The sequence below is a fragment of the Phalacrocorax aristotelis genome, chromosome 2, assembly GCF_949628215.1.
Source record: "Phalacrocorax aristotelis chromosome 2, bGulAri2.1, whole genome shotgun sequence".
In the NCBI taxonomy this organism is placed as follows: domain Eukaryota; kingdom Metazoa; phylum Chordata; class Aves; order Suliformes; family Phalacrocoracidae; genus Phalacrocorax; species Phalacrocorax aristotelis.
The window spans coordinates 72273070-72299320 of record NC_134277.1 but is presented as its reverse complement, the minus strand read 5'-3'; the positions used below and the strand labels follow the sequence as shown (position 1 = coordinate 72299320).

Sequence of the window (26251 nt, the reverse complement as noted above, 5' to 3'; positions counted from 1 at the left end):
CCAAAGCAGAAGAACCATGTATTTGAGCAGAACAAAAGCCTTGTTATTTTGCTGGTTCTGATAAATTATAGTTGGCAGGTATTGAACATGCAAATAACTTCTCTGTTTGTTTGGGCTTTTGTTTTTCTCCTGTGTATATTTGTCTGCAAGTTTATTCGTAAGCAATACAGCTTGTTGAGAATTTCTTGTAAAAGCTCTCAGAAAATATTTTTTTACAGTCTTTTTATGAAGACAGAACTCTGCTTTTTCTTGGAAGCTTTAGATTTCTCATCAAGAATTCTGAATACCTGAAAGATACAACTGCCGTTTTTCAAAGAGCCAGGTTCACCGGTAAGAAGGTAAGAAACACTTAAATAACCTTCAAGTGGCACCATAGAGGTGCTTTAGGGTTCCCTTATTCTGCTGAAAGCCGAGATTGTTGGGGGGATGGGGGGTGGTTCAGTTTGCCAATCAGCCTTAACACTTATTAATTTTATGCCTTTCTATCTACATCAACACAATCCTAGAGGACAAAATCCCATTATCTTAGACCAAGGGGGTCTTCCACAACTGGTCTGTATTCAGACAAGGTTTCCCTGGCTTTCAGTAGACTGTGCTCCTTTGACTCAACACAGCTGTTAACTCATTCAAATAGAAGCACCTACAAAGCAGTCATACCTTCCCCACCTGGAATAACTTTCCCTTATCAAAACTCAGTGTGATGAGCTAACAACACTACTGGGTCTGGTGCTCCTTTTCACTCCAACAGCGCCTGGTGCAGTGGGATACTTACTGGTCTGTCCTTCCTTCCTATCTAGAGCTTTTTATTTAATTGCAAAGCCTAATAATCAGATGAGCTTTCACAGTATTAATTCAATTTAGTTAAGTAGCCTGCTCACCTTCCCATGGGTTCCCATAAGTTTGGTAGCAGTGTATGGATGCAAAAACCTCAAGAAGTCAGGCAGGGTGTTTTCCAAAGATACTGAAGGAATTCAGCTGCTGAAATGCAACTAGAAAGAGCGCTGTGGTTACAGGACACACACTACTTTGAAAACCTCTGCCTCAGTTCAGACAATAATGCTCTCAGGCTCTAGGTATTTTATAGCCCCTTTTTCTTGCCTAATATGCAGGTTTAATAATCTTTATTTCCTTAGGGATCAACCTAAAACTTACATGATCCACAATGCATCAGAACTTACACTGATGTTAAAACTTTAGTTTTCGCATCTCCTAGTTTCGTGTTGGTGATATTTTAGTACTGTAACCTTAAAATTGTGTTAACACACTGTGTTATTTTTTTATTTTGCTGCTGTTTTAACCTGAAGGCAAATTGGTTCACAGGTCATATTCGATGTTATTCTTTCAGCTTAAAGCCTTCAAATCATTACAAAAAAGAAAGGGAGAAAGTTTTGGTGGTTTAGGTTTTTGGTTTGGTTGGAAGGTTCTTTTGTCTGCTTATTAAATAGTTTTTGCTTGCTGGGCTCAAGGTTTGAAGGTAAAATTTACAAAGACAATGCCTTTTGTCAGTGAACCTTCTGCTACATTTTTAGAGGCATTCAGCAAATTCCAGCAGCAGATTTCTAGACACAAAAGCCAAATACAACCACTCCATGATTTAGATTGGCTTTCTGTTTGTGGGTCATGAGACTCATTGCTGAGCATGTCAGAAGTTGGCTGAGGCATTTAATGAAGGTCATCAGCAACTTCATAGTTCCCATAGCAAAAGGAAGAGTGTGCTCTGGTTTTGGTTTTGGGGCATGAGTGGTTTCTTTTTTTTTTTCCCCTTTCCTTCTTTTGGGGCTTTGATTGGACTCTGAGACTGGAGTTAGTGGATAAACTCAGTTACTGCAAGAGAATCAAATTAAAATTATGGAACAAGCTAGTGCTTTGAAAAATGTTGAATTGCATAGGTTTCTTTTTTTCAGAGACATCATTTAACATTCAAAATAAATATTAAATTTCCCTTCAATTCAAAAGTTAAGAGTCATTCATGAAATTAGGAACAATAATCATACTGTATTATACCCTGTCTCATGTACGTCTCGGGAGGGCTGTGACTTGTCATAGCATGAAGAAACCTGGAAAAATGACTGCTGCCTGCTTCAAACAGAAGATGCATAGCTAAGATGCTCATTAATGAGGCAAAGAAAAATTAATTGACATGTCTAATAGTTCTTTTAATATAGCCTTTAAGCCTTGATGTGTCAATTCTCAAATTACCCCTGACGTTATTTCTTTCTCTCGGTGATCTTGTGTCGCTTTGCTAGGAGAAAGAAATAACATTTTTTTCCTTTGGTCTCTCTCAGCGTACTTTCTGGGAAATGGCATTAGAATTCTAGAAAAATGAGATGCATTAGCCCAGCTGCCTTAGCCTCTCTCCAGGTCAGGTCTAACCTCCCAGGCTGAAGTACTCCAGCTTTGGGACTGCTCTGTGTTAATGATGCATCTTTCCTGGGGCATATGGTGGTAAAAACACAAGCTTAAAAAAGCCTAAATGTGTCATCCTTTCTACAAGTCTGCACTGCTCTTGAGCACTCCTTTGACTGAGGTCAGAGCTCCTTTCAGCACATCAGGATCTTCTCTACCTCTGCTTTCCTTAGCAATGATCTCTCCTCCAGAAGAGACTGCCTCTTCTACCTTGCGATAGTCTTTCATACTTTCTCCAACATAGCCAGTGAAAGACCATTCCTTTTAAGGCTTCCATTCTTTTCACGTTATTATCACCCAATCCAGGCTGGAAAAAAGCTGTTTCCAATAATCTGCCTGTTAGTCAACTCTTTGCCTGACAGCAAATCCTTTGATCAAGATGGTTATACTGTGTATATAGGCTCATCTAAGCTTATTTAATGAATCTTTATAGTTGGCCCTGATATTTAATCAGTTGTTATTTCTATCCTACATGAAGTTAGGAAGAAAAGAAAACACAGAGAAAGCAGATGGGTCACATATTGCATCTGCAGTTTGTAGTCTGGCACAAAATGCCATGGGATTCCTGGCGCTAAACAGCATTTGAGAACTTTACACTGGCAGATTCTTTAAGCCATAACTCCAGAAGCTGAAAAAATCCTGCCTACAATGTGATTTGTTTGGGGCTGGTTTTTCATATGTAGATTAAGCAGTGTGGTTTGGAAATTAGCCCCTAACAGATCATAACAATAAATCTCCTAATGCAGAGCCATACTGGAAAATACAGCTCTTTGTGCAAAATTAAAATCACTGCATAATAGTATGTCAGATCTCTAGGATTTTGTTAAAAAAAATCAAGATATATTTCATTTTATATTCAATAATCTCAGCCGTTCTGCTTAGGGTATTCATACCTCTGGACTTTCCCATAAGAAACAGATCCGCATGTGCTGCAGAGCATAAGCATGCTCAGACCAGTAGTCAAGGAAGTACTACAGAAATACTGTCCATAAAGCTGCATGTGTGCAACAATTCCAAGGCATCTAGAAAGCACCAGATTTCTTGTGCATTTGAAGGCTATTCGTCCACACACAATAGTTCTAACATCTCAGGCACAAAGAAGTCCCTTCTAACGTGCTGTAGAGCAAGTCTGTACAGCCCAGTGGATGCATCTGGATTTGCCACATGGGCTGTCAAAGGTCCAGACATCTTGAACAAATGTTGAAAGTCTTCAGCTTCCACCCAGGCCCAAAAGAGAGAATCTGGGAAAAGCCAGGTTCTGTGAAGCTGGATGAGAAACTAATGTAAAATTTAGTGACATTTCTCTGTGAATGTCTTTTGATTATCTGATACTTTTTGAACACCCCAACCAATCAGTACTAAAAATTCAGGGAATACCACAGCTGTAATTGGCCTGAACTCCATCGATTTTGACAGAAAATGAAAGAAGGAGGGAAAATAGAAGAGAACAGGCAGAGAAATGGCAGAAAGGCAGTTTGTAAGCAAGAATGGAAACCTCTAAAAGCCACCCACAGAAAGCAGAACGAGCGTGAAGGTCTGTAGCTATAATTTTTTTCCCACAATACACATCATAATAAGAATACAATAAGGATGCTGAGGCACAGACAACAACAATATTCTCTAAGATAAAGTAAGCCAGTAGCAGGTTGGGGAACTGTCCTTACTGTTGATTTGTTCTTCTTTCATGCAAATCCTATTCCGTGTTGCTGAGATGTGGGAGTTACACAAGTTAACTACCAAGGCAGGCAAAGGGAACTAGTATAACTTATTTCATGCTGCATGGGACCTCACTTTAACAAATACATGAAGGTCTCTTAGAAGTTTTTAATTGCAGAATAAAGATGGATAAGAAATAGCTTTCCCTTCATGTGAAGATTTTCAAAAGAAAATTCTGATCCCAAATTGGGATGAAAATGTTAAAAACAAAAATGTTCGTGTACTGATAATTTGGTTAATGAAAGGACCGGTTTTAATCATTTAAAGTGCTTTAGATTATTTTGACTTTAGATGAACCCTTCTGTATACATTAAAACATCTGAAACAAAAGTCACTTAAACATATATTATTTTCAAAATATCATGATAGAATATTTCAAGAATCTCTGAATTTTGTTCCAATTACACTTTCCTGAGCTGGAAGAAGCATTATCACCAGCTCTTTCCCACTATTTCATTTTTTAAAAATCTTTGTTTTCCAGTGAAAATTGTTTTTTCAAAAAAAAAAAAACCAACAACAACAAAAAAACAAACCACAACCAACCCTTCAATAATACCACACATCCTTGTTTCTGATGTGGTCATATGTTTCCTTCATTTCGGTGGGTAGTTTGAGACAGATTGTAAGATACTGGTGTCTCACCCATTCCAGCGCCACTCTGGCAAGCACTGTGGCAGACCGTGAAGAACACTGAGATCGTACTCATAGCGAGAAGGAGAAGTGCAAACTGAAAATACATCTTCCACTGCACGATCCAAGCAATTTGCAGACTATCCTTATGCTGAGAGACTGCACTCTGACTTGGCCAGAGCACAGACAGAGGCTGTGTGGGAGGACTGGGGAATGCTTGGCAAGTCCTGCGAAAGAAAGAGAAGGGGAGAACTCTGCACTGAGCACATCACCCCCCAGGATGCCACCAAAAGGTAAAACCAAGTTCTTGCCACACCAGTCAACCAGCTAAAAGGTGATTGTGGATCCATTTAACTAGTTAAAGTACTGAAAACCCTGGCCAGTTGTCTGCACTGGACTTCAGAATGTTTTTCCCACAAATCGTCTTTTCCTCCTTAGTAACAAATAACCTAGGACTCAATTGTAGGCAAGGGCTTGGTGCAGTCTTGAACAATAAACTGGTTAGATTTATTATGAACTGGGTTGGATGACACAATGTTGGAAACATATGCAGCCAGCCTACGAGACTAGGCTTGGTTACAAAAGCATCCACCACCAGTCTATTTAAATTCAGAATTCCAAAGATGAAGAATGTTTGCTGTGAGCTACAGCTACTTGGGCTCTCTTATTGTAAATACGAGCAATCAGCACACAATCACACATACATTGCTTTTCACACTTCCTTTCTCTAAACAGCATGTACTTTCTTTCGTAAAAAGTGCACTGAGCTTCATTTTTTCAGCTGACTTAACCATCCTGCTGAAGCCACCAGACTTGCAAGCTAATTTACACTGGTGAAGTAACTGATCTCTTTTCATTTTGCTTATTTTCTTAATATGCAGTTGATGTTTTTTATTCTACCACTATATCTGGAGATTTTAAAATTAATAGTAAGCTATCTTTCTAGTGCTGTGTAAGTACTAAAGCAATACATTGCTATTATTTATCAGAATTATCAGAGTACAACTCTGATAAGTTAGTAGTAGGGCCACCAACAGAAGGGCTCTTCCAAGTACAAACCTATTCATTTTCCACTTGACTTGTGTGCAAGCTTATCCCTGAATAAAAGTCATCTCTACTGGGTGAAAACACACTCTCTGTAGTCTTTTCTTGGAGATTTCTAATGAACGCAAGGGGCAAAGGCGTGCTCTGAGTCCAAGACTCTTACACTACCCAGACCAGCAGACTCAGACCCAGCAGGAAAGAAGGCAACACTCAGTAAACCTGGTTCATGTGGAGGCTGCAACTTTATTAAATGTAAACCACATTATGGGCTTATTTAAATTAATGGGCACAGTGGGTGCTCAACACCTCTGAAAGAGTCTGCACTAGAGCTAGCCATAAAATTTTCCATTGAGTCTGTTGTGTGAAAGGGAACTGAAACTTCTGACGAGTAGTGGTTGCCAGAAAACTGCCTTTCTGCGGGATTCTTTTTCTTGATAAAATATTCAGATTTTGGTGCTGAAAAAATAAAAATGCTTTGTTGCAACAGTCCCTCTCATCAGAACCAGTAACCAGCTCTTCATTTGCACAGTCCAGGTGCTGTGTGAGGCACTCTTGCCAGATCGCCTCACTTGTGAATACCTGAGTCAAATGTCCCAATGCGCCACACAAAGGCTGAGAAGACGACGCTGCACGGGGGATGTGCATGCAGCCTGGCTGGGGAGCCTTGGCTTTAGAGGAAAATATGGCGATGACGCACAGAGCCACAGCCAAACTACTGGGAAAGTGCTTTCAGGGGTAAACACCAACATCATGGTCCTCAGACGCAGTCCCTGATCTTTTCACTGAGTGATCTCATTGCCAAGTGATCTCAAGTGTCATCCCCTTCACTTTCACCCCATGTACCCAGGTTTCCATCAAGGAAACTCAGGAGGACAGGCAGGGTAGGGGACCAGCCCATGACCCACCTTTGTCAGAATGACCAGAAGAGAGGGACCATGGAGGGTACCATGGGGTACACCACGGTGAGCATGCAACCAAGTGACAAGCTTTCTGAACTGAGCCACTTTGTTAAAGAGCTGTTGTTTTCGGCGGGGGGGGGGAATATCATTTCCCTAAAATTAGGGCTGTTAACTTAAGAATGGCTAAGGGAAAGTAGCAGGTGGTGCTTGAACAGCAACCCTCCACAGTTATGAACAATGAAAATCTCTACAAAATATACTCAGCTGAAAACAAAAGGAGGCTATTTTCCAGTTAAAAGGCAGGAGCACTGTATTGTAATTGGTTCTTGCAAGAAATAGAAATATCTTAACTGAGTGAATGACAATTGCTTCCATTATTGTCATACTTAAAATGTCAGTGTTCAATGATTGCTTTCAGCTCATAATAATGAATTTTAGACTTTTAAATATCAAAGCCAATACAGCTATGTGGAGACAATGTTTGTCATTGAAATAAAAATCATCCCAAATATAGACCCGAAGCATCATTTTTAAAAATAACAGAAATACTGCTGAAGTCATTTTAATAGCCAATGAATAAATATGGAAAAATCACACAATTGTGGCAATTAAGAAATTAAAATTAACAATTACATGAATTGGTACATTGAACTGTACCAAATGCAAATATATTTATACACAAATACTCATAAATAAATAGATCTACATTTATGTTTTTGCGTTTTGCATAACCCCCAATCCTGAAGGTGTAAAAGAGAAAACATATTGAGGATGGCCTGAATAACTTTAAAATGTAGTATTTTGAGTTAAAGTATTTTATATTCCTATTTCCAGTCATTTATAATGACAAGATAATGACTGACAGAATCACTGATAAACAGCAACTGTGTCCTTTTTATTTGCTTCCTAACACTCCTGGAAAGCTTTATAGTAAACAATTCAGAAGATAATGAAAGGTAAAACTTCCATCTGAAAAGGTTTGATTCAACAAAATTATTGGGACAATCACTTAGGTTAAGTGTTTAGCCCAGAGGGCAGTATAAAATTTCATCAAAATTCAAACCATGCATAAATGATCTCAACCTGCAGTGTCTATTTATACCACACAACATGTTAGTCACATTTTTCACTGCAGATTGAAAATAATGATGAAGTAACAGATAAGGATGAAAGACTGAATATGTGCTATGCCACCCATGTATAATTCAGTTACTGGCAAACACGGATTAGAAAATATCCTGCAACAGCACGTGTTTTTCAACTGCCTGAGAAAACCTATGAACCACTTACAAGGAAAAGGGGACAGCAATGAAAACAGAGATATTTCGCAGAGGCAGATTAGCCAAGTAAAGAAGAGAGAGTTCATAAACCAGCGGCTCTGAAGCAAGGATTCAAATTCAGTGAGAAATGCAAATAAGGGTCAAAAGAATATCAGACTTTGATATATTTATGTTTGATGTTTCTTAAAAAAATATCACTGGCTTTTTTAAATCCAGAGAACAAATCAGTGTCAGTGCAAAAAGCATCATTTTTGTAAAGCCAAAATCTTCAAATTTTGGTGAATACTATATTAAGAAAACTTTAGTGCAGTTCTCCATTTAAAGTGTAGAATACTGTCCTCAACCTCTAGGAAGAAATAATCACAGTAAAAAAAGATTACGCTCCTGCTTTTTACAGTTGAAATTTTTGCCTTTGTTATTTTGGAGAGAAGCTTTGAATTAAGAAAGAAGATCTGTGATTTTTCATTTCCTAAATCCTAAATGAAGACAAAACCTTTAGCTGATAACAGCCATTGAAACAAAAAAATAACTACAGTACAACGTGTTATTTATCAGCTGATTATGCATCACTCCACTGAGTGGATCAGCTGTTCTCATACACCTGCTACCGTTTTTGCCTAAACTATTAGAATCAGCTTCTTACATGTGTATAACCATTGAAATGACAACAGTGACACTGACCTTCAGCTGAAGTTCTGTTGCTGATAAATGGTAAATGCAAATGATTAATTGGCATTCCTTTTTTTATTATTCTAGAAACATCCAAGGTGCTGGATGAACTAATAACATTGCCAGTTCATGCGTCAGAGATTGTAATGCAGCATTGAAACTGCACAGCAGAGAATTAAACACGAATGTAAGTTGAAGGCCGTGTATGAGGCTGCGTTTTCGTTCAACATCATGCTAGTCTAGGCAGTCTCAGGTTATCACTCTAAGCAGAGCTAGATGTTAGTGATTCTTAGCTGCCTTTTTGCAGAGGATGGGATTAGAGGAAAGGCTTCATAGATATCAAGAGGAGTTCTCCCCAGGTAAAAAGGACAGGTTAAAGCGGCATGTGGAAGTAGTGGCAAGGGGAGACGAGAGCTGATATCTTTGGATGTAGAGTAACATCACCACAAGACACGCTATTAAAAAGTAGAGGGAGGCTAAGGGGTAGAGAACCTTACCAATGACTGGGAAAGATTATAGTATGACAGATGTGTCCAAAGGTAGCTAATTTAAATGCCATTAGGTGCATTATATTTCATGTGTAGACAGTTTACAGTGTGATGGAAGGTATTACAGTAAGTTAGCATGAAAGTTTACACTTCAGTCAGATTGAAGTGTCATCACTTCACTGGAAATGGCACTTTAACAACACACCTTAGCTGAGGGTCTGCCCCTTCACATCACTACAACGTTTGCTGTCTTCAGGAAATACTCACAGCAGATGCTAAAGCTGGTAGAACTTAAGCAAGTTTCTGCTGACTCATTGCTCCGAAAGGGAAATTAGAACAAAGTTAATGAACGTTCAAGCATTATACAGCATTTTTAGTTTATTTTGCTGTTCTAAGCTTCCCTTTTTTTTTTTTCAAAAAGGGTGATCTTAAATACAGCATTTTTCCCAATTAACATTTTTACATCTTTATATTTAGTGCAATGCTGCTATTCTCCCAATGAAGTCTAGGAAAAGGGCAGAATGAAGCCTGGAGTACATTATTTTGAGCTGATTTCCCTGTAATGTTAGTAAACAGTTTGATGCGCGATGTCACTAGTAGCACTATTCTCTCTTGTCTTCCCCCATTTAATGAAAATCTGTGAAATAAATGCTACAAGGCAGTACTGCTGGCATGACAAATTCCAAGCCAATAAGTCTTGCAGTTGCCAAGATGTAAGCTCTGAAACTTGGCATTTGGCATTCAGAGCTAGATAACCTTACTATAGTAACTACATTCACTGTATCTACAAGAGGTATGAATAAATCAACAATAATTGAACTACTAAAAGTGTCTAATTTCCAGCATAGTGCTTCAAGCAACAACTGAAATTAAAAAACTGTTAAAACACAGCTACATACCCATACAATCTTGTCATGAATGCACTGAAGCAAAGGTTAACAAAAAAGAATGAATATGCATTCTTTGCTAAAAGTAGCGTTCCCTGATCTACAGTAGTGATGAACTGTATAAATGTCAGGTCCCATCTAAGTCCCACGGAGCTTCACGTTCCCAGTAGCAAGAATTTTTTATTGTTCCTATAACATTACACAAAGTAGGGAAAAGGCTACTCCTGGTGCATGTGGAATGCAGCCCTTATTCTGAAGCCTGGCAGTGTTTCCAAAGTTAGAAATGATCATAAAGCCTTGAAATATGGCTAATATCTCCAGGGCCTGGTCCAAAACCCAGTGGAGGAAAATGGGAAGATTCCACATGGCTGCAGTTCTGTGGGGGCCAGGCCTAAAAATATTACTTCTTTTGTCACTTGATTCCATAACTGAGAATTTCTTATATTGCCCAAGTCAGATTTCACTGAATTTCCCATCCACCCATCTTTTCTCCCACTGTTAGTTTTTATTAAAGAAGTACAGGACTGGAAATCTTTAGGAAAATAACTAGCACAGTAGGTTAAATGGACTCAGCGCTTTAGAGAAACAGGATAGTCTAATAAACAGAGCTTTTAATGTAATACATTTCCTCACTAATGCACAGGAGAGAACCTGCCATGGGGACACCAGCCTGCTGTACGCTGCTTTGAAAACTCTCTCCCAGAATTAATTCAGACTGATTATTAGCATAGCATGGATGCGTTCACCTGGGGAACTAACTAAAAATAATAGCCAATTTACCAATGAACTAGAGTAGGATTTTTAGTCTCCTGTGACTCTGCAGATCAGTGGCAGCACACTGCAGAGCCACATCTCTGTGACTGCTGCACAGCTGGCGTTAAGCTTTTGGGTATATGCAATCACAAGGCATTGCTGGAAGCCACTGAGATGCTGGATGAAGCCATTCCTTGGGCCACCATTTGAAGGGTCCTGCCATGATCTTAACATCTGGGATGCCCATTTATTAGAGACTGATTAAAAATACCAAGGAAGAATGTTTCCATCTAAAGCCACTAAGAGATCATTTTTTTCTAGGACTGGCTATTGACCTTCTTTTGGGACCTCAAATATGTAAGTTCAGTGTTTATTCAGTTTCAGCCTTGAAAAAAAAATATAGGCATATGGTTGCTAAACCTTTCATTTATCATATTTTTGCCGAAAGTCGAGGAATAAGAAAGGCACTACCACAGTGGAGGTGCTGGCTCTTATATTTAAGTCCAGAAAAACTGGGGACCATTTTCCAATGGTTTGTGTAGTTACCTATATAACACATGTATGGACAGCACAGATGCTTTGTCATGTGATGAACCAGACTGAATATGCACCTTTCACCCTCTGCTATTTTGTAGGTCAAACTCTAAATAAGATGTACGTATGCTAAAGCCAGAGAGGGAAAGGCATACCCAGGGATGAGTGAATCTTTTCTGTCTCCAAAATTCCTGCCACGCCTAAGGCTAAACTGAATACTTGTGGCATGAACGTACATCCAAGTGTCTTTTAGAAGCTGAGGATCATGATGCAATGTTTTGAAATGGAAATTATTCCAACTTTGAAATACTATAACTTACCAAACAACCAAAGATGCTAGAAGGCCCCTGTACTACATTTAACCAAAATGCAAGGCAAATACAAACAGACAGTTACCCAGCATAAAATGATAGACATGATGGTTAAGGGTGGCATTGTTTCCTCTATATAAAGCAAGCTTCAAAGGCAACAGTAATTTTTGGATTAATGGGCAAACAATGCAGAACAAATTACATCAGTAGTTAGTTAAAAGCTCTGTAAAATAGCTTGTCCTCTATTTCTGAGTAATGGGACTGATTAAGGAATGGGATTTCTTTTTTCCATCCCCAGCTCGCTTTCCCTGCAATTGTTTAGACTGGAGGATTAACAGCCAGAGAGGGCATCTCTGCGCACTGTGAGGAAGACACAGCATTCAGTACTGCTGCAAGAATGGCTGAACCAGGAGTGTCATTACTATGAACCCCATAAAACAAAACATCTAGAACATTTCCAGTCATTATCTCTCAGCAGAGACCTAAAACAAAAACTGGGATAGATCCAGGTACCAGCTCAAGAAGCTTACGAGGACAAAGTACACCAGAGAGCTACCTAGTCTGTTTAAAACTAAGCTCAAGATGTGCTCAAGAAGTGATTCACACCTTCATAACATTCAAGCATGGCTACTGCAAATTCCTTGTTTGCTGAACTTCCTCTTAAATCAAAAGGCAGGCAGATTGCAGCTTATTCAGAATTCCATAACCAGACTCTGAATCCCTGCGGGTCGGGTTGGATTTTTGGATCCAAGATCAAGCAAATGACAGATCCCCTCCATCCTTTCCTATTCACCTTTGTCATCTCTGCCCTGTCCCAGTTTGATATTGGCAGGGAGGGAGATACTGCATTCCACGTAAAGCAAGGACAAAATACGTAGTATGAAATATTGGTCCCACTAGGTGATCGAGGGGAGGATTTTGACAGTCATCCACACAGTTATAATCACCTCTGAGCTAAGAAAATGTCACCAGTTACAAGGCCCATATTTGCCCAAACTTTCCTGCTTCCGCTCTTTTCAGCGTACTTTCACAGCTTCTTGTTCCTACCCTTTGCAAAATGGCTCAGTTTATAATGTAAACCTGTAAGGGCAGAGACCCTCCTAACTTATCTGGTTGTTTTGTCACACATCACTGTATATTTAATAATAATTATGCCTCTGCAGAGGTATTTTATTCTGATAGATTCAGAACTATCCCACCAGGATCTTCAGCTACTTATTCATTTTGCTACAGGCTACAACAGAAAGAGTTAGAGAATTTACTGAAATAACAAAGTCATTTTACATACATATGGTCTATGCTTCTGTGCCACAGCAGTGACAGATAAAAAGCAGCAATCTATCATATTTTTCTCTCCACACTGTACTCAATAGGTTCCAAAGTGTGGTACCCATTTTGCTACTAATGCACGTGTATAACTCCCACTTATTTACTGTAGTGCCCTGAAGATGTGACAGTTAGCTATGTAATGCACTTATTATTTTTATTCATTCTATTCATTAGAGATGACTGTGTATGGCACACTTATAGCTTTGCTTTTCACCACTAGTCATCAGTAATGTCATCTTTTCTAGCTCATGAAAGCAAAATGTGTATTAAATGACAAACAACCTCCACATCTCTCTCTACCCGATGCTTCACAGCCAGCTTGCCAAGTCTTCTACCTTCCTATGAGTCTGAATAAACTAAAGAGCAACTCAGCTATGCCAAAAAGTGCTTTTGTGCTGAGCAGGAATCAAGGCTGAATGGTGTGAAAAGCTTGTGAAGTAGCAATGCTGGCAGTAGTCTCTTGGAGGCACTTTGACTACCCTCATAGCAAAGGTTCCAACAACTTTGGGAGCCCAGGCTGATCGTTGACTGGAAAGTCAATGTTCCCAGTATTTAAAAAGAGAAACTAGTGATTTCTGTCAAAAACCTGCATCATAGCCATATTCTGTCATCATACCCAGCTTTCCCCTAACTATTGCCAAATTTGAACCATCTTCTTTCACTTTTACAGAATAGGAATTCACTAAGGGGGAGAATGAGAGTGGGGAGAAAAGCATTTTGGCAGGGAATTGTAAACCTGCTCTCCCAGACAGGATTAGGTCAAACTGTGAATTGCTCCATCACCAGGGAGCTCTTCTGGCTCCATCACATATAATCATATAGCAACCACACAAGTCCCTTGACAGGATCTCTAGGAGAACTTCATTTTTGTACTGAGGTTGCTCAAGGACTGAACTTACTACTCCTCTCTGCTCAAGAACATTAAAGCCAGTAGAAAAAGAAAAAAGAAAAAAAAAAAAAAAAATTAAAAAGAAAAGGGAAAAAAGAAAAAAGACCAAACAAACATCTCCCTGGCACCTTCATTGAGTGATCTCTTGCTGACCACTCTCAACTGTGTGATTTGTGTCCCTAATTTCTCCTCTCCATTGCTCGAGGCCAGCTCTCAGCTAGTGGAGTTCTGCAGGTCTGGAACCTGCGGGAAGAAGGGCAGCAGCTGCCAACTCATTTCTTCATCTTGAACATATAAATAAAATTATTGTTGAGCATAACTGCACTGATATCCATAAGTACTCACAATAGTAAATGTTCCCCTGACACCATAACAACACTGAATTCCAGCAAAATCAAATGTGTGCATAGGCATTGGAGGGCTTTGCAAAAGACGCCTGTAAAAGACAGTTCTGAATACAGGCTTATGTTTCCTTTGCATGTATTTCCAATCCTTACATTATTACTTCCTATTTTTCGAGCAGTTTAGAAAAATTTTGACATAATTTAAGACATCCTAATATTGGGGTGAAACTGAAGGCAATTTAGGCAATACTAAATATTGCATAATCCATGGAAATGAGTGGGTTGTAGCTAGAATGGGTCCCTACTGTCCATAACTTGCTGAAGGTGAGCTTGGCTAAAAATATTTAAGCAGACTACCACAGGAGGAACCAAAGACAGAATTTATAGATTATGAATACAGATACCTGGCTTTCTCTCTGGCCCAGCTAGGACATGAAGGCAACCATGCTTTTGATTGTCTAATCTGCTAGTCACCTCCCAGGATTTAAAAATTCCTTATTAACTCTGAATATGCAAATCTATGTTGTTCTGCCACTTAAATTACATGCCCTGAATTTGGACAGAGAGGGAGCAGACTCCAGATGCCTGCGCCTTTTGTTGATTTCAAATTTGTTTCCAAACAGTTTGGCCCCACTGTCTTCACCTCTACATCTGAATCATCAGCAGGAGATACACCTTATTTCTCATTCACCTTTTACTTGCACTATTTTACCACAATGCACTGGTACAGGAATATAATTCTGCAATTGAACAAGACAGCAAAGAAATACAGTCTCTCTAAATGTATGTAGTTCATTGGACTTTGCCCATCTATGAATTATAATATATAGTAAAGGAAGCAACAGGCAGCTTCAGAAAAATCACAGGGAATAGGAAAGACGCCATAGCTATATTTAGTGATTTGCCCATACAATAAGTTTCCAAAAAGTACACTTTTACTGTGACAGAAAAATTCCTGACAAAACTAAGACTAAAGCAAAAACTCCACAGAAATATTTACCGGTCTGCTGTAAAATTTCAGTCTGCAAAGAAGTGAGGACATACGCCAAAGTAAACATCGATCTGACACCCGAATACATGAAAACAGAAAAAAAACCCCAACTCCATGACCTGTGTCCTGCTATGACTTGCCTACAAAACAAAACTCCCTCAAAGAATACAGAATCAGGACCAATCCTGGTGACACACTGTGCTCACACAGCCAAAGCTTAAGCATTTTTAGGAAAGACGTGGAAGATTTTAAGGCATTCAAAGAAAACAGTAGGACTTCTGATTTCTCAAAGAGATAAAGTTTGGCCTGGCTTTAAATCTCCATCTTGAAAAATATTAACTATATTCCGCTTCAAATTGAATTAAAAAAAATGAAACAAGGTTTAGGTAGACTATCAAAAGTTACTGAGAAATTGTTTCTTAGAGTAATTTTTCAATTATTAGCACTTTTTAAAGCAAGCAATAAAGAGCTAGTCTCCTTTTCACAAAGTTGAATGCCTACTCTTAATGGCAATATTTTATATATAGTGCATGAAGCAGATCCTACTAGGACAGCTATAAAAAACTGGTAAAATTTGACCTTTGATTTTAGGTAAATGTTACATATTTGAATAAAAGGTTGCATTTATAGGCAGCCGCAGAATTCTTTTTTTTATTTTAATGAAATCTTTAGAAGAGCTCAAGGGAGAATCCAAGGAAACTTTTTAAACAGGCAACACAAATTTTGAACAAATTTTAAATACTCAGACAAGGATTTTCCTCCAATGTGTAATTCATCACCCTCCTTATTCGGTGTAAATTCAATCTGTTCTGTCTGTATGACATAAACAACAAGCAGTTTCACAGGAATGAGGCAAACCATATGCGAAGGTGTCTTAGAAAGCACAACAGGGAATACAACAAGCAAAGAAGCATCTGCATTTATTTCAATGTCAAATCACATGTGTATTATAAAGGGAAAGTTTATTGTTTTTATTAAAAAACAACTTTACTATACTGTGCTGTTTACAGTTAACTCTTCTGGCCCTTCAGTGTCCTCACTGATTTGGCAAAAAAAACCCAGCAGGTAAAATCATAAAGGCTACAGGTGAAGAGGCAGGTTGCAAAGGGATCTTCAACCCCCTCCACCCCTGCCCAGGCTGGCGTATGCTGCCAAGAGGCTGTTTCTTATCCACACTCCTCTTGGACTGGGGCTGCATCTGCTTCTGATGGCTACAGTTGAGAGCAAAAGCCTGGCCCACCTGCTTTGGATTTCAGAGCTGGGATATAAATCTAGGCAGGATTCAATTCTTACTGATGCCTGCATGCAGTGGGACACTGTCTCATCTCCTGTCTCAGGATGCTGTCTGATTCTGCACTGATGCTGCACTGACCATCCTGCAGCCAAGCTACGCATCACATGGCACTGCTGCATGCGGTGCTGGGTATTCCCCCACAAAAGGCAGCGCCCTACAATAAATTATTTTTACAGAAGCTGGCCAGAGTCAGCTTAACACGTTTGGAATTCAGGAGAAAATATTTCAAAGCAGCATTTAGCCTGGGTATGAGCTAAAGGCACGTTGTTAAAAAGCTAATTGCATGGAGACAAAGGATGATCGTTACTTTTATGTTACTGTGTAATATTAACCCTTAAGAGCTGTGTTTGATGATAAATTGTTGGTGGTTGAAACTGTTAGTTCACTATTTATATTCCAACTCAAGCTTGAAGATCCCTAGATCACAGAAAGTGTTTATGTCTTTTTTAAAATTTTTTTTAAGACAGATAAAAGGTTTTGAAACCTGATATATTTTTTCCTATCTCCTGCAAAACTATGCAAAAACATCAGTGTTAAATTGCTGACGTGCTGAAATTATTTCTCAGATCTGTATTATAATGCATTTTCAGGAAATCTGATTTTATAGAGAAAAATAGCCATGAAGAACATCTTTTCCTCAATTTTTGCTTGTTTCACGGAACAGAAGAACAGGGCTAGAAAGCTTCTGACATCAGGTTTTAGGCTGCAAGGGTCAAAATTCCTACAAACATTTTCTCTCTCAAGGTAATAGATTTTACCTGTCTTTTTTAGTCAATAGCCACTAAAAATATTCATGTTCTGCTGCAGGTTACATGGGTTTTTAGTTCCAGAAACACAAATTTCTGAGAGAAGGGAGGTTCGAAGACATGGTGGTGGGAGGCAAGGTCCTGGGGTTGGATCTCCAGGAAGACTTGCAAAGCGCCTGGTGGCTGTTTAGCAGCAGCTACGGGGCTGTGACCACGGCTGACCACATCAGTGGCGTGCACCTCCGTGTAGTATGTGACCATATTCATCTCTTGTCTTAACCTCTTCTTTCTCATCTTATGTTTTGTACTCATCCCCCTCACCATCAATTCACCGGACCTAAGCAAAAGCCTGCTGCTTTCAGCAAGGGTGTATGTGGACACAGTGGAAAAGTCACTCGGTTAGGCTGCAAGATCGAAGCTGAAGGCTGCAGGCTTCTGCAGCCAGAATGATCTTTTTATTCCATATGTGTATAATGCCCACTGTAAGGAGCTTTGACTATGGCCTACGGATGTGAGACACCACTGTCAAATTAATGTGAATGGAAAAGGACAAGCATGCTATAGCAATGGAAACTAAAAAAAAAGAATCATAATTATCAGAAAAATATTTGTGATCACAAAAGAATATTTTGCTTGTAGTCGCCAATCTCCCCATTGGCAAGCCCTACAAGAAAAGAGAAGATGAGAGAGAGGAAAGAAGAGAGGAAAAAATACAGGGAGAGGCGGGGAGAGAGAATGGAGAAAAGAGGCAGACTGAGACAGAGTAGATACTTTTAAATTGTCACAATACAACACTAGCTTTTAATTAATACAGGTTATGTACAACTTTGAAGAGTGCTGGTCGTGTACTATTTTATGATAAATACATTTTATGGGATTTTGTTTTTAAAGAGGATTTTTTAAAATAACCTAGGCCAATAAATGATTTACCAGCTGCAATAAAAGATCAAGGAAATTGCTCAGATTGCATCTTGGAGCATCTAAAACTCTGAAGTTTATGGAGATCTAAGCTGCCCCCAGATCTACAATCCTATTAAAATTTTTTGTAGTAGCTAATTATCTTGCATTGCATTTTTTAAAAGGTAGCAATCCTAGCAAAGAGGAAGGTCTGGAAACAGACAAAGAGAAGCTGATGCCCTTTGATGGGGAAAGTAAGAGGGAAGGAAAGGAGAAGAGATCGACAGATGCGAGTAACAACAGAAACATCATGCTGGTATGGTAACAAATGGAACTCACAACTTAAAAGGTATCGGATACTCCTTCAATCACACAGGAAAACTGAATTAACTCTAGGAAAAAAAAAATCAAGGGCACATTCTTTACATGGCATGCTAAGTGGAATATCTATATCTGTATTACTTGACCAAGAGTGGAGTAATTTGTTTTCTTTTTTTTTTTTTTTCATTCTGATAAAGATGCTGTTTTACCACAAGTGAAACAGAAAGCAAAGAAATGCTCTCTAAATTCTGTTTTGTCCTAACCTCATGGGACCTTCAGGTAACAAATAAGTAAATAAAGCAAACACTGGTCCTTATTTCAAACAGGATAACAGAGACAGTAAATAGAATGGCATACTGAAACAGTAAAGTACTAGCCTCAGCTGCCTTCACAGGAGGACAGGCAGCACAGTTACCATGAAGCATGCCTTGTAGCTTACTGTGCTCAGACATACCTCTGCCCCCCACGGGAACCCTAGCAAAGCCAGCACCCCTGCCTGCATGGGGCTCCAGTCAACTGGGCTTCCTAAGGAAGGACAAGGAAAGGAAAGGTAAAAGCAAAAGGAAGAAAGAACCATCATTTCTTCTTGGTCCACAGATCAGACAACGAGGTGCATGTCAGCTTAGACAAGTGCCTGCTCCCTCTGCTTCTCTGGGCACCTTGTGCAATGACAGAGGGCACGGACTTCAAAGCCTGGGGCCAGGTTGCTCCAGGGACCATGACCAGAAAGCAGTATGTGCTCCAGCAGTGCTTCAGCGTTAAGGAAGGATGGACTTGGACCCCTTTCCCAACATATTCAAGCTGAACATCTTTGAAGAGAATAAAGGATCAGTGCTGACTTTAAATGTTAATTGTATTACTGTAACTCTGCAAGACATGGAAATGAGACAGTGAAGTTCACCACCACAGAAAGCAAGCACCTTGAGATAGAAAGGGTTTATGATAATTTGGTTAATTTAATTTGAAAATTGAGGTAGGTAAAATAAAACGGGAGTCGGCAAGGATATTTAGATGAACACTGCTACTCTAAAATCTATTCTTACATTATGGCCAGGATGAGGCAGTCCTTGATTGTCCAAAATAACCACAATTAATTCAGCAGAATTATGGCAGTCTAATTGTATGATTATGTGTTATTTTTCCACTCGATTCCTGCCTTCTGCAGTACTCAGGGCTGACCACCTCTGGGGGTGAGTTCAGATTTCTATAGTGAAAATGCACTTTATGTCTGTAGGGTCTTTACCTAACTTTCTGCCAAACTTTAAAGGCACCAAGTGAATGTGGCAAGTGAGAGCAAGGAACAACAGGACTAGTGATGCTGAAGGCTACTTGGCTTGCCTGATTAGATAATCCTGCTTTTAAATGTTTTGATAAGGAAGTAATTTAAAACTAAATTTTCACAGACATCCACCCTATTCTGATGCTTATTTTCTGGATGCTTTATCTGAAACTCTAGGGGTTGGTTTGCAGAAGACAATAGGTGCCAGAGATGTACATTACAGCTGGGTTTTGAACATTCAAAACACAATACAGAGCTATGTGAAAGATTATCAGATCATCTAATTTAGTGAAGGATTGGGTCTTTATTGTTTTCTACTAATTACAAATAACTGTCCAACTTCTGAATTACCTTGAAGACGAAATCTCAGAAAAAATAATTATAAGTAAATGAAAAGATTTCATTTGATGCACTTTTTAATTTCACTTTATTTTTTCTTTTTAAGTCATTCCCAATATGCGTATTTTATAACAGAGAAAAGTAATAATATTTAAAGTAACATCCAAGAAAGGTAGTGTATTACTCTTAAAATGCTGAGAAGATTTTGCTAGAAATCGTCTTTCATTTCTTCCCCTAACACAGCTTCTCAAAGCAGCACAGCAATGTCAAAATTGCATTCTCAAACAAAAAATGCTTCCAAATTTTTTCTACTGTACTTCAATCAAAAATAATAACGACTCAAAGAAAAACCAAGTCTTTGGTTACTTATAAGTGCTAGAAATATCTTACCTCATATACCTATATATGAAGGTGAAAAACACCCCTCCCATACTTCACAATGATTTTGCAAAGAAAAAGTAACTCTTATTCGTAAAGTTCTATTGGGAAGGAAAGTACAAGGAAATCAGTCATTCTGAATTCCAGGAAGGATCTGTGTGTTGTAAATAAGGCTGGGACCACAGCGACCAGAAAGCAGAGTTAAAAAATACTTAATACTTGCAGAAATAAATAATGCACACATAAAAAAATGATCTCTGTGGAAAATAGCATATGATGTCATAATCATAACAGAATCAAACAGATGGGACAAGCTGACATTGCTTAGGTAATTGTTAACCTATGTGTTGGATTTTGCAGCCTAATAACATTCATCTGAATATAAATGCCTCTATAATACAAGAATAACAAGGCATGCTTTTGGGTTGTGAAACTATTTGATGCTGAGATTACTTACCACACAGAAAAAGTATATTTCTCTAATTCCTCCAAGTAAAAATTGTTCTCTGCAGATGCCTTCCCTTCTTCTGGGATTGCATGATTCCCAGAACCTGATTTTTCTTGATGACATTGGTCAGGTGAGTTATTCCAGGTGATCTTTAAATGCAAAAAAAAAAAAAAAATCAAAAAACAAAAAACAACCCAAGTTTGAATAGTAAGGTATTTCAATTGGAAACCTGCAATGATCATCTAGTCCAACTGCCTGACCAGTTCAGGGCTAAGTTAAAGCATGACGTTAAGGGCATTGTTGAAATGCCTCTTAAACACTGACAGGCTCAGGCATCGACCACCTCTCTAGGAAGCCTGTTCCAGCATTTGACCACCCTCTCGCTAAATAAATGCTTCCTTGTGTCCAGTCTACACCTCCCCTAGTGCTGCTTTGAACCATTCCCATGCATCCTGTCACTGGATCCCAGGGAGAAGAGATCAGCACCTCCCTCTCCACTTCCCCTCCTCAGCAAGCTGTAGATAGCAACAAGGTCACCCCTCAGCCTCCTTCTCTCCAAAGTAGACAAGCCCAAAGTCTGTAGCCGCTCCTCACAGATGTGCCTTCCAGCCCTGTCACCAGCTTTGTTGCCCTCCTCTGGACACATTCAAGGACCTTCACATCCTTCTTAAATTGTGAGGCCTGGAACAGCACATATTTTTCAGTGAATTGATTTATGTTCCTATAAGGTTGTGGTTTGACAAACCCTCTGAAGGAAGCATAAGCTCATGCTGACACCAGAAGTCATCACCCAGCCTTCCTCTACCTGCTCGCTTTTTCCTGTGTTGCACACCACACACAGTCAGCACAGAAATATGGACATGCACGTAGCAAAACATATGGAGGGAACTGATCTGGGAAGGGAATTAATGCTGTTTAGCCTCTTTTCTTTTCCTTTTACGAACTGGGTTAGTTCTCAGCTGGACCCATTCTGATCCAGGCCACCCTGCACTGGTGCCAGTACAAGGGAGCAGAGGGACAGTACTGCATCTTTCCATGCTGGTGCCAGTTTATGCTGATTTAAACTACTCCTTGAGCTACAGAGTACAGAATCCTAATCTGTGCTCACCTCTGGAATAACATTCAGCACTGGCATTGCCTCTCTCTGGAGCGACAGGCAGGTTCCTCACATACTCAGCATTATTGTCACTGGACAGAGACTCAAACACCACTTCCACCAAGAGACACAATGAGGTCTTAATTTACCAGACATCTGCAGGTGACTTCATTAAGCTATCTATTAATACCTTCCTAGGCACAATACCAAACTCTGTAGTAGGTTTGTTAACATTTAGTGAACAAACCTAGGGAGAACAAAGGGATGGAAGTTAAAACTAGTTATGTCTAAACTAGAGACAGGACTCCCTTTCTTTCTTTCTTTCAGACAGGGAGGTGGAAAATATACTGTTTAGAGGTAACCACAAAGGGAAATTTTAGTTCTCCATCCCTTGATGCCAATTTTATGGAGCAAGCAGTTGAAATTTTCTAGGCTATACTAGAAGTTAACCTAAATGATTTAAGGTCCTTTTTGACTTCTGCATTTATGAAATTTGTAACGATCAAAACACCCAAGTTCAGTCTGTAGATCTTAAAAAATCTCAGAGTTTCCAGGGAACATAGCGTTGGCATTAGATGTAGTCACATCACTGCTAATTATGAAAACTACAAAGATGTTTTCATTTTTTAACTTGGTAAACCATTTTGCTCTAAAAGGCAAATTTGTATTCTGAAGCTTGGATTACATAGACCTAATCGAAATTTTGAATTTTAATTTAAGGCTCATGGACATAACAGAGGTTCATATCCATACCTGCATAATGTTAATATGGTTATCAGTAAACACGATACACAGCGGCCATTGGAAAAGCTGCCACAAGCGATGGAATATATTGTCAAAGAGCGGTTCTATGTAAACATGAATAGTTAAGGCACAGTAGAATTGGGTAATATGCCTAAAGCTGTTTTCAAATACTAAGACCAGGCAGCTACAGATAGCATTGCATTTCACCTAGCCACATGACTGCCCAACTTAATTCCCTAGAAAAAGTCAAGTTTTCATAGTAGGTAGTGTGTGCAAAGTACCTTGCATGCACTGGCATTGTCTCCGTGAAACTATCCCTGTACAAAGTAGATATAAAAACAGGTTTTAAGCAATAAATACCAAAAGTGTTAAAGAGTATTATGAGTGAATTTGTCTGACACCGTGCTTGAACTTGTCTGAAGTACAAAAGCAGAAGCTCAGTCATCTGCACGAGGATGGGACTATAGCCACAGGATATATTTTACTTCTCTCAGAAGTCACTGACTGGGAGCATTGTGTCCTTCATAGCCACCATTCAATATCCTGAATACATGCAATGGTGTGCACATTCACTGCAATAAAAACTAAGTTGTCATTAATGTACATCACTCAAAAGATACTCAGTGGGAGACTACCTGCAGCTCCTTAGCATAGATGTATTTGGGGTTGGGGGGGCAAAGAACTAACACTTTTGGTTTTGCTGGTATATCCTATATTACCCAAAAAAGTGAGGTCAGACCCAAAGGTCTTTCTGTTTGCTTTTGTGACCAAAAAAAAAAAAATAATTAAAAAAAAATCTATTTACAAAAAGAAAAAGAACGGCTGAAGAGAATAATCCACTACGTGAACTTAGGTCTTCTGCCTTAAGTCTGTTCTTTACATTAGTTTGTAATTGTTTCCAATACATGATTGTTGGGCAAAATTATTTGAGAAGATGGTTTCAGTTCCAGAGATACAAATAGGCCCAAATAACATAATTCAAACCAAGCGTTTAAATCTTGAACATGCCAAAACAAGGATCTCTCTGAACATTAGGGTTCAGTCATCCCATTAAAAAAGAGGGGCTCTTACAACCTTTGAAAGGAGATTTCCCATGCTCACATTTCTTTTGTGCAGAAGTATTCTTGTAAGAGGCTCAGTTCAGAAATCTATTTAAACATGTCAATAACTGTAAGCTCGTGAGTCATTCCACTGAGTCCAAAGGGACTAGACAGTGCTGAATTACCCATGGGCTTACGCACCTTTCTGAAACCAGGTCACTTTAATGTGGCTTTGAGAGCCACCCACAACTGAGGTTCCTATAAGAGCATGGCACTTTGTTCAAAGGCAATGTGCTATTATGGGATTGTAGGAAATGAATTTCACTCTACCACTCCCATGGGTTGGGTTGCTTTGGCCATTACACCCACTCCATGAGTGCTTAAATCGGTCTTCCTGTTAGGTATAAGGCTACACACACACGCATGCACACATCAGTCTGCAGTTATGTTTATATATAACTCTGGTTTCTCCAAGTTACCCTTACCTCCCTGAAGAAGTAAATCACTTGAAAACTTAGTCATTTAAAATGGAGGGAATTTCCAGTTGGCCAATCTGGTTTTGCTCATAGATATTTATATGTAGATCATCACACTGCTGAAGTCAAAGTTGCAATAATAATTCCCAGCTATTAGGTATTTGTGCCATAGTACACGTATAGGTATAAACATATAGTACACAAGTTTGTGACTACTCTGAGTACCATGATGACTTTTTTCCGTGGAAAATTAAAAGCATTAAAAATATTTCAGGGTACATCTGGAACAGGGTGAGACAAATTGCCAGCACGATTAATTTGAATATTCATGTTTGCAGTTATAGTTCACTGCAGTCATGCTGATCTAAGGAAGGAAAAGGAGCAACACTTGCAGAGAAAAAATTGCATCCTTCATTGGAAAATACCTAATTTAGAATGGATAATGCATGTAGAAGAATTCTCAGGAATACAGTCTTATTTGTGTCTTATTTCTCAGGACTTATATTAAATTGGAAAGTTCCAGTAGTATCTCACCCAGAAAGTGTTGCCATGATGTAGGTGTGATTTCATGTTAACTTGTACTAATGAGACAATATTTTTTCACAGATTATGTCCTTGACCAAGATACTACAGACAAGGATACTAAAAGTATCTGATGGTAGGGGTCTTCTGCACAAGGACATGAGAGCTTGAAGGTTATAGACACATAGGAAATCTGTCTTGAGTTTAAACATTGCTGAGATAATATCATGCTGCAGTGCAGCCTTGATGAAGCTGCTGTTGTCTGGTTACTGGATGGTCTTTCCTACTACTCCTTTCAAATTCCTTTGCTGGAGAGATTAGCTCCCTATCTATGCAGGAGACAGCAATACTCCTGGCCATGTGAAGCCTTATGATAGCTATAATAAAACTCAGAGTGATAGATTAAAGAAACACAACAACAAGAAGCAAGCCCAGAAATCATTCCTAAATGGCACAGGTAGAAACTCCAATGGCTTCACCATGCGCTTTAGGGAAGACGGCGACATTCAGACCAAGGCCAGTACCTTGTGATGTCCTCCCTGGCCTTCCTTCAGCTGAAATGAGCCACAGTGCTCTTCCACACTGCCACAGCGCTCTTTTGCACTGCCACAGCAATCTTGGTAAAAATCATCCTCTGTAAGAGAAAAAAAAAAAAAGTATTTGTATATCAGTGCAGAACACAAAGCTCTGGAAAGGAAGGAGCCAGGTTTTGTTCCCTCTCCCACCAAGATCTTGTGTGACTCCAGGCAGGTCAATTTTTCCCCTCCGTCCTGGTTATAAATAGGTGTTTAGTTCTCTCCTACCTTCCAGAACTTTTAGGATGACAAATACAGAGAAAAACTCAGATACTGTGGTGGTGCAAATAATAACTCTATAAAAATGAAGCAGGGGAAAAAAGTAGAAATAAAGAAATAACAGACACAAGAAGAATGACAGTGAAGGGTATTTAAAACACCCCAGGATGTGTTCTTCAGGAAAGAGAAAGAAGCTTGTTTTCTTGTATAGACATAGATTTGGATCGAGAATAAGGCACAGGGATCCAAAGTGCTCGTATTTTCTAAGCAATGTTTGCTCAAGTAGTGTGTGCCTTGAACTCCTGAGAAGTGGTGACCTCTGGAGTAAACAAAAATATACTCCCACATCCCAGGAAGCAGTGGTGCAATGGAAACAAAGGTCTGTATTACACTTCCTAATGTACAGCTCATGGAGGATAAGCCAAAAACATACTTAATGATTATTTCACTATTTTGTTTCTGTTACTTCCACTTCCCCTCAGTAAAAGTCAGGTGTACAGTCAGGATCTGCTCTTAGGTATTAGAGCTGTAGATATACGATATGCACGTATACAGTGTCACAGCTTTGAGCCTCTGTATTTGTGGATGTACCTATGGATATCTTTCTACTTCCTACTTTCTCTATATATGCACAGGTATAGGTGTATATATGCTGAGAACTCATAGTGGATGAGGTATATACAGGAATTTACTTCATCTGGGGTAAA

At 39.1% G+C, this 26251-nt stretch overlaps 1 protein-coding gene across 1 annotated transcript in view; it reads right to left on the bottom strand.

Moving 5' to 3' along the window:
• LOC142053695 (uncharacterized) overlaps positions 1–26251 on the bottom strand; it is a 119808-nt gene that overhangs the window by 66441 nt on the left and 27116 nt on the right. Inside the window, exons 6-8 of the mRNA XM_075085711.1 lie at positions 25275–25384; positions 22159–22215; positions 20882–21114 (exon numbers count right to left, since the gene is read on the bottom strand). Of these exons, the coding sequence (XP_074941812.1) occupies positions 20882–21114; positions 22159–22215; positions 25275–25384 (400 nt within the window). The remainder of the gene's footprint in view (positions 1–20881; positions 21115–22158; positions 22216–25274; positions 25385–26251) is intronic.